The sequence below is a fragment of the Fusarium tjaetaba genome (genome assembly GCF_013396195.1).
Source record: "Fusarium tjaetaba strain NRRL 66243 chromosome Unknown NRRL66243_c0000207, whole genome shotgun sequence".
Taxonomy (NCBI): Eukaryota; Fungi; Ascomycota; class Sordariomycetes; order Hypocreales; family Nectriaceae; genus Fusarium; species Fusarium tjaetaba.
In genome coordinates, this window is record NW_023501403.1 from 84424 (window position 1) to 93819 (window position 9396).

Here is a 9396-nt window from a genome sequence, read left to right on the forward strand (position 1 = left end):
GCGCAAACATTCTGCGCACTTCTTCTTTCACTCCGAAAAAAGATTGCACCATCGCTGCCCCTTTCCACCGTTGCCCATATGGCGGGGATCCATAAGTCCTTTGTTATATGTATTGACATGTCGTTTTGCATCCCCAACTCAGACTCGACAGCTATGGCATCATATGTCAGTTTCATTACCGACGTCAGCCTCTATGCCAACGAGGCAGATACCCGCCAACTTGCAAGAGACATAGCATCCTCTATAAGGGCCCAGGGCTGGCAGCTTTCCGCTCGGCTGCCCGTTCAGTTCCAACGGGAAATCATACAGATAGAGGGCAGGGTCCCAATGGAGGTTGTGGCGGACAAGCTGACATATTTAGGTGAAGCATGTAAGCGTCTGATGACAATCAACACTTGGAAACGCCCTCAGGCCATCTCTGCCGGTGACGTCCGTAACCTATCTTTGGAAAATAGACCAGATCGGCGAAACTTCTCTTCCTCCCGCTGGTCTCCTGCCCGAACACGACCTACCCCCCGGTCCGGTTTGGAACAATGCGCACAAGAAACCAGCTTTGCCGGTTGCTTCAGGAATTATATAATAATTCACCTGAAGAATTCCACCAAAAGGTGGACCGAGCATATGCTCAGTTCCTTCATAAATTCAGTACAACTCAACAGTCATATAACGAATCCAACCAGTTTTTGATAATGGGAATTGCTTCTCTGGGTTTTCCCAGGTGTTTCCGTCAGCTGCCCTTGCTCAACTTATGCAAATGGTCTTACACGCAGAGAAACGACAAACCTGGGCCTTGTTCTCGATGTATGAGATCAACTTTGCCATTTTTCAGGATGCTGCGCCTCGCGCGCAGCGGAAAGCATTTTACATCCTGGTCAACCACAGCAGAAATGACCTGCAGCGCCTACTTACATGCGAGACCGAGGTCTCACACCTGTGTAACTGGAGACGGTGTATTAACCCACAGCACGTTACACTCGAGTCACACACGACTAACATTTCGCGAAAAGCATGTTTCACACAGGCACTTGGGCACTTCGGTGCTGGCATTCCGGTCAAGGTCTCATGCGATTTACACGAACCACCATGTCTACTACAGCAGGCAGTACTACCAACTATTACGAAGGTGATAAATGAATGGGAAGCAATGGGGAGGCCTCTGCCAGAGGCCTTACCCGAGCAAATGGATTACTCTAACGCAGAATTACTCACAACACCTATTAACCAGTACACATGGGTCAACAATCGGCGAGCTGTTGTCCGGGAATATACAATCCCGGTAGTAAATGATGAATATAAAGGAACAAAGGCGCTAGGAATGATATACTCGAGTATCTTGGTGAAAGAGTTGATGGAAGCATAGATGGAAAATAGAAGGGCATAAATAGTAATAATATTTTGGACCTGGTTTTTCCCAGAACCACTTACCTGGGGATTTTAATTATAGCCACGGACATGATGCCTGCTGCGTAAAATAGCCTATAGCTATAAAATTCAGTTTATAAGTTAGCCTAAGTTTAGGCATACCTTATGATTATAGTGTCCTAAGATTTATCTATGTTTTCTAAGCTTAGGTATAATTTACCCTAAGCTTAGGATCAGACAGGCTAAGCTTTAGAAGAGAAGAGAACAGAACGTGAGGATCGGATGTACTCCAGTAGTTGTGATCAATCTATTGAGCTTCAATCAGAGATACCTCTTCTTGGAATCCACTGCAAGACACCACAAAAACAATGCATTGTCTAGTGAGCAAATCTAAAGTCCAAACGCTGCTGACCCTCATCCGTGGTGTTCAGAATGTAGTCCTGCTGTTGCTCCTTGGTCAAAGCATTCCATCTCGCATCGCGGACCTTGTTCCTCCAGATATAGAACGCCTTGACGATATAAAACAAGACGATATTTGCAGATGTGATACCAAGAATGACCCTGTTGCCTCGGCGGTACAGAGGCTGATCATCTTCGCGGAAGATATTGGATGCCGCAATGTTACCAGTCTGAACGAACATGTTGTACAAGGCAGCGCTGATAGCTCTCGTGCGCACACTGTTACTATTCTTGGCGTTCCAACCAACAAGAATAGCGTGACAATAGGGGTAACTCAAAAGACCTGTGATGAGAGCGTATCGGACCCAGGGAGAAATATCGCCGGGAAGAACGACGAGGGCAAGAACCCATGGGAAAATCCAGATGTTCGAGAGGGATGATAGCATTCCTCGCTCTTGGACGCGCTCAGAGAGCCAGGTGATGATGAGTAAGTTCACAGCATAGAGGAACTGAGATGGAATAGCGAGGAGGTTGGCTTCGAAGACGGAGAAGCCGATTTGACGCAGGATGAAGGAGAGATAGGTGTTGAATGGCGCGGGAGGGATGTACACCATGAGACCGATGATGTACAGCGGCCACTGCTCCCAGTCCTTGACGGCTTTCCAGAGCTTGGGAAGGTTGACAGCCTCTCTGTTATGATGTTAGTCAATGAGCATAGTTGGTGCCTCCAAGGTAGCGTACCTGTTGTTCATATCACCCTTGCTAGGATCATCGCGAAGAAGTCGGTTCACCATGATGTACTCCTCACGTTCATTGAACCAGCCATTCTTGCCACGGAACCAACTCTTGGTCTGGCAGGGACCGGGGGGCATGAGAACCCAAGAGAAGAGGCCGATGATGAAAGTGCCAATGGCTTCAAGGAGGAATCTAAGAGTCATGTAAGCTTGAGGTTCCCAAGTTGACAAGTTTAGTACTTACAGCCATCGCCAACCGCCCCAGCCGAGAACGCCTCTCATCTGGAGGATACCAGCGGCAAGAAGAGAACCCAAAATGTTACTGGTGCTCAGGGCAGTCCAGAAGAAAGCCAATCTGATGGGCAGTTCATTGGACTTGTAGAAATAAGTGAGCCAAAGAACAATATCACTGACTTTGTCAGTCGATATCCTACTACTAGGGGCTGACGACTTACGGAATGAATCCACCCATCAAAAGACCCAGAAGAGCCTTGATAGCAAAATAAGCACCCCTACTATGCAGTGCAGCTTGGGAACCCGCAACAAGGGACCAACTGCAGATGAGAAACGGGATCCATCTATCTGCACCGAGCTTCTTGCTAATCAAGCCACTGGGAAGTTCGGCTGAGAGGAAGGACACAAGGAAGATCTAAGTGGTCAGTCGAAATGCCGAGCAGAGCAGGGATTGACTTACAGTCTGGCCGTAGTTGAAATCGTTAGTGTTCATGCCTACTTCCGGCAACTAGAAGAAACTATTAGTCAAGATTTCACCCCAGATGTATCGGAGAATTAATTAACTTACCATGTTGTCGGAAATAGCACGGTTGATGTTTCGGCGGTGGAAGTCTAGGGAGAGGAACATGACCCAAGCCCAGAGACAGATGCGGAAGTCAATCTAGAGATAAGCTCATATGTTAGTCAACTGACCTCAAGAATGCCATACGATGGCTTGGTGTAAGTCTTTTACAGAAGAGGAAAGTACCTTTCTGACCAGCTTCTTCTCCTCCTGAGCAGTCCAAGTGAAACTTGGATCGAACCGATGTCGATTCTCATATTGAGCATTCTCATAAACCTTCCTCCAACGATCTGCGACCTCTGGGTCCGAAAAAGGATGCTCGAGCGATGAATTAGCGGTCTCATCACCACTATCAAATCGACGGTCCTCGGATTCAGTCTTGCCAATGACCCCTTTGGAGTCTGCAACGGCAGCCATTTTGGATCTTAGCGAGAGACACTAGTAATAGCTGAGAGAACCAGTAACAAAAGACAGCAAGCAAGTCCTCGGAGAAAGAGAATAAGAGGGAGGGCCGCGGAGATGTCGAACATGATGTGATGTTTGGCGGTGCAGGGCTGGACTTATAAAGCCTGGCATTTCCCCTACCGAGACTGATTCATTTAAACATTGATCTAAAATTTTACCTTATTTGCCCCCATGCTGCTTGGGATGCCTCTGAGAAGACACGGGGGTTATCAATGTCGCGATGGACTACGAAAATCACCTCAGGGCTCGGCGAACGAGTGTTTTCTGGGCATGACCAGCCGATTCAGGGTTAACCGACGCCTCCAGAATAACTACGACGCTGGAACTCTGAGCCAACATGGATAATCGACGAAGCTACAACAGCTCCCGTTAAACCTGGGGGTTCGATCTAGACCATCAGCCACTGCCAAAGAACCAATAAAGAGCTCTCGATAAGTCAAAAGATTTAAGCTTACAATTGGTACGAGGGATAGGGTGCTTTGGAACTAGCCATGGTCGAGTTCGGAGGTTTGTCCTATCTCATGAGAATAGAGGCATGACGTGCTCGCGATAGGGACCAATCGCTGAGAGATCCGACCGAGACGCCGTGAAACGATAATGGTTAGGCCTCTTTATGGAGAAATCTTCGGACTTGGCATGGCTCGGTAGTTGGAAGTGTTACGGGGAGTTCGGGCGATAGTTGATATGGAGTTGCTGGGGTCAACTATTATATAGTCATTTCCCGACGATAGAGATACTTGAGAAAACTGTAACTCCCAGATTTTGAGCCACGTATAATGGTGACACCTCCAAAACCTATTCCCCAGACATTTTGGACTTGTAAAGAGTTATGGCCGATATCCGAGCCATCGATAATCCGTCTTGATAACCCCGAGTGATAGCCATATTGCGTGACCCATCCCCAGGAATTGCGCCAACTCACCACCACCCTCGATGCCTCAACAACGAGATCCGACATTGCGCAATACCATGCTATAACGCCGTGATAAATACTCACAGATCGCCAAGTAACTTTACATTTCAATGTTACACTCTCCGTCCTTCTCGGCCGTTGTGCGATTTGATTCGCGTCTCGTTGATCAACGCAATAGAGGCGATGTTTGCGCGATGATGACAATGTTTGATACTCACTGCTCGTCATTACGAGTTCTCTATTGCGGATGCATACTTCCCCGCGTTACGAGTATGATGGAAATGGGATTTGTCAGATGGGGAGGGAGGGTATATAAAGGCCGTTGAGTTCCAGGTGAACTACGCAATTGACGTTAATCCCGTATCAAAGACTTACACAATATTTGATAAGACTCATTCAAAATGGCTCCCTCAGCTGTTGAGACTCAGGCTCCTGCAGTCGATGCCCAGAAAGTAAAGCTCTACCCCGGCCATGTCGAGGGCGTATACAAGGAATTTGCCCCCGTCGTATACCGTCGTGAAGCAGAAGAGAAAGGCATTGACGGCCATGCTGCAGCGAAGGTATGTCTCATCCTCTCTTACATACACTCGTCTTACTAACAACATCTCAGTACCCAAACTATCTTCCAACATGGAACAAAGACCAAGTCTACCCTCCCCTCGTACCCTTCGAGCACTACGAGCACGGCAAAGACGCAGACCCAACATTCCCCAACCTTCTCAAGCCCACCACAAAGATCTCCCACCTCACACCCACAATCGGCACTGAGATAGACGGCATCCAACTAAGCAGCCTCTCCGACGCCGGCAAAGACGAACTAGCCCGCTACGTCGCAGAGCGCAAAGTCGTCGCCTTCCGCAACCAAGACTTTGCCGACCTCCCCATCTCCGAAGCCCTCAAGTTCGGCGGTTACTTCGGCCGTCATCACATCCACCCTACTTCAGGATCCCCAGAGGGTCACCCGGAGGTTCATCTCGTGCATAGAAGTGCGGGGGACAAGTCGTACGAGGAGTTCTTCAAGACGCGTGTTAGCTCTGTGGCGTGGCATTCTGATGTTTCGTATGAACAACAGCCGCCTGGAACGACGTTTCTCTATGTCCTTGATAACCCTGACACTGGCGGTGATACCCTCTTTGCGAATACTGTTGAGGCGTATAATAGATTGTCGCCGACGTTTCAGAAGTTGTTGCATGGACTTAAGGCGACGCATTCTGGGATTGAGCAGGTCAATGCTAGTGTGAAGAAGGGAAGTATTAAGAGGCGTGAACCGGTTGTTAATGAGCATCCTATTGTGAGAACACACCCTGTTACCGGGGAGAAGTCGCTCTATGTTAATCCTCAGTGTAAGTTCATTCACGCAAGACCAAGAAACCAGCTAACAGCCAACAGTTACGCGAAGCATTGTCGGTCTCAAGAAAGAAGAGTCTGATGCTATTCTCAACTTCTTGTATGAGCACATCGCTTGGGGCGCTGACTTCCACGCTCGTGTGAGATGGCAGGAAAAGACTGTTGTTGTCTGGGATAATAGATCTGTTCAGCATACTGCCATTCTTGACTGGCACTCTGGTCAGCGACGTCATCTTGCTCGTATCACACCACAGGCTGAGAGGCCTTATGAGACCCCTTTTGAGGGTTAGGTCTGATATCGGACAACAGAGAAATAGCATAAGATAGTGTTGAACAAACATCCCAGAAGATCATAGTTGCATAACTTCAAACTTCATTATCATACATCACACAAGCAACATTGCGTATTAATAATCTCATTGATATCTCGGCATGCCTCATCTGGTATCTTATTCCAACCAGCCACCATGTTTATAAAATACTTCGTTTCTCATCCAACGCCACACATGATATTCCCAAGCAACATAACCTGCCCTCTCTATCTATGCATAAAACTCAATTCATAGTACTCCAAACCTGATGCCCAAGCATAGTCGTCAATAGCCCAACTCCATACATGCCAGCGCCTTCGTTCTCATGAAAAACCTCTAGTGCAAGCCAGCAGACCGCTGCCAATTCGACTACATTCAGCGCAGAGCTAATGTATGTCGCTGTGGTAGGGAGTCTTGTTTGTCGACTTGTTTCGCCTGTCTCTCGTAGTGCAATAATCCCCACCGCCGATAGCAATGCGAGCTGGACTTCTCGTCCGAAAGGCATAGAAACTGCTACAGTGAGACCCCAGAGAACGAGCATCACCGCCAGAGCGGTGAATTCAACACCAAGGTTACCCAACTGAGGTGTACCAGTAGACATGCGAGTTTCTGAACCCCTTCTGTGTGTGGAGCCTCCTGAATATTCATCAGGATGACTTTGTTCCTTTCCCAACGTGAAGCTCTGACTCAAGAGGTCAGCCAGCCCATTAGCCTCGTCATTACTGCGTTCAGGCGCAAAGAAACTGGGCGGCTTGAACGAAACTTCACGTTCGTCATCTTCATTCTCATCCCGTTTCTTAGCGGCGCCTCGGAAGAAAATACTCTCCTGCTGTGCCGGCTTGGTTCTGATAATCGGCGCGTTAGGAGGGTTTCGTATCCGCTGGGATGGGTTCGTCGGCGCAGGAGGAACCTTGTACCAAAAAGGGCTTGTTTCGGCGCTCACTGGTGCCTCCCCGAACGACTTTCGGGGTCCATTGGTGGAGGGTGTATTTTGAAAAGCTCGGTATGGCGATTGAGATTGAGTTTGAGATTCGGTTGGTGTCCAATCCATTTCGTCCGAATATCCAAGGTCTTGTGTCTTTCGAGGTGTGATGTTGAGAGCGTTGAATTGGGTACGAGTGCTTCCTGGGGCTCTATAGGAATTCCCAGGGGGCAGTGGTTGAGGTGAAAATGTCCTAATAGGTGACGGATTGAACCGATCTGGCTGAGGTGTTGCCGTAGGGGAGTCTAAAGCTTCATTCAACAGTTCTGAGAAGGTCTTTGGTTCCTCTCTCTTCTGCCGAGTAATCTTAGGTTGCTTCGGTGGCGAAAAAGTTGTGTTTGAGGTGCCAAAAAGGGGTGTAGTGTCGACCTTGATAGACCTTTTTGCGGCAGAATATATCTAAACAGATTAGTACGAATTTTGAAGGTGTATATTCCTCGGACAACTTACCATGACCATAACAACTGACATGACGAAATGCGCGCTAAGCTGAGCGTTCCGCGATTGAGCCTGTCCTCCATCCATCTCAAGCACACGTCGGAATAGGATGCGGAAGAAGACGATCAGGCCCTGAAATGCATACCATTGCGTGAAACCCAGGAGATGTCTTGTGAAGCCTCTGCTGACTTGTACGAACTGGGGATTCCACCATGCCGACAGTATGCTCGCAACGACAGCGCTGTTCATGAGGGTATCCGCTGGAGGAAGAAATGCCACAGCCAAGCCCAGACCCTTCACAGCCAGCGTCGACCAGCTCCTGTCGTCCGGATCGTACATTCCCACATCCTGATGTTCCAGCGCAAGAGTGATTGCTCTGAGATGCCACAGCATCTGCATCGCCAATCCTCCCCACCACAACCCCTTGCCTAGGCTATCAACCCAGTCCAAAGCGCCCTTCTTTTCAGGTGAAATCTTCCTTCCTCTGCTCTTTTCCATCATCCGTCGGAGATGGTCCGTCTTGGCCGTATATCCCGCCCGTCGAATCTGACCATCAACTCTCTCAGCGCATTCATCACAAACTTGGGGATATCGTTCCTCTAACCCCTTTCGAAATCTGTAGTAATTTCGCTCGAGCTCGGGGTAATCGGGGTGGTTCGTATCGTCGGGAAGATACTGCGCCAGAGATGACGTAAATAACCGCTGGTTCTTCAGACATGTTGCGCAAAAGATGCTATCTTTTGGGGATGACGGAGGTGAATGTCGAGGAACAGCGTATTGGGTTGCGGGAGCTTCACGCTCGGTGGCTACTGGAGGATCCGTAATCTCTCCATTCTAATCTTCATTAGTAACTCTGTCACAATATCGAAAGGTGGTTCATACTTCATCGAGGTAGTTTGTCGCATCGCATGATAGGCATAGAAACTGGCGGGTGATGCCGTCATATTTTGTATTGGACCTCTTCCCGCAATAAAAGCAGGTTAGATATCTGGTCCCTCGCAGGCGTGGCATAATTCCAAGACCATCGCCCTATCGAGGAATTTAGGGAAATAGGAAACGTGGTGATGTGAAAATGGTGCCAACGAGCGTATTGTTGATCGACGTGAAAAACAAATCAAGGATGATGACGGTTGTTTGGGGTGGTTTCTGCCGGGCGGTCAGGGGACTTTTTAGAGGCTCAGGAACCCTTGCAGCGGGGCCGCAGTTACATACCCCTGTCTTCCATTCCTGTGACAGGAGCTGTTCCTGGAGCATGAGATCAAGTAAATTAGTACTCGGGTATGCTTAGAAAGATGTAGAAGATATAAAACGTGCGATTTCCATATAATTTTAGTATCGATCGGCTTTAAATAGTAATGACCTGGGGAAGTAAGACCCAAGCTTCAGCATATGGCTTCTGCCTCAGCAGCTCAGCCCTGTAACAATCCTTCTAGAAGGTCGGCAAGTGGAGGTCACGTCACCAATACCACCCAGCTTCACTTCACTCAACTTCAGCTTTGTTTGCTACATGTTACACATATCCAATTGTATCATCTCACAACTTTACTCCCACTCACTCCGTCATTGAGAACATCATACAATCTCATCATCAACTCCCAAACAATGCCATCATCATGACCTCTCAAGCCTCATCATCCCACCCTCTCCCC

General features: G+C 48.4%; 3 protein-coding genes across 3 annotated transcripts; 1 reads left to right on the forward strand and 2 right to left on the reverse strand.

Moving 5' to 3' along the window:
- Positions 1–1739: 1739 nt before the first annotated feature.
- FTJAE_9191 (permease) lies at positions 1740–3708 on the reverse strand (the record flags this gene model as incomplete). The annotated part of the gene is made up of 7 exons (XM_037356086.1): positions 1740–2451; positions 2503–2688; positions 2740–2904; positions 2951–3144; positions 3190–3237; positions 3298–3390; positions 3478–3708. The coding sequence occupies 7 exons, from the start codon at positions 3706–3708 to the stop codon at positions 1740–1742; spliced, it is 1629 nt and encodes a 542-aa protein (XP_037203766.1).
- A 1362-nt stretch (positions 3709–5070) lies between these two features.
- Positions 5071–6306, forward strand: FTJAE_9192 (family Taurine catabolism dioxygenase; the record flags this gene model as incomplete). Its single annotated transcript, XM_037356087.1, has 3 exons — positions 5071–5229; positions 5280–6012; positions 6059–6306. 3 exons carry the CDS (start codon positions 5071–5073, stop codon positions 6304–6306), a joined length of 1140 nt encoding a protein of 379 aa, XP_037203767.1.
- Positions 6307–6571: 265 nt separating this feature from the next.
- Positions 6572–9001, reverse strand: FTJAE_9193 (uncharacterized protein; the record flags this gene model as incomplete). Its single annotated transcript, XM_037356088.1, has 3 exons — positions 6572–7708; positions 7760–8581; positions 8960–9001. The coding sequence occupies 3 exons, from the start codon at positions 8999–9001 to the stop codon at positions 6572–6574; spliced, it is 2001 nt and encodes a 666-aa protein (XP_037203768.1).
- Between the last annotated feature and the right edge of the window lie 395 nt (positions 9002–9396).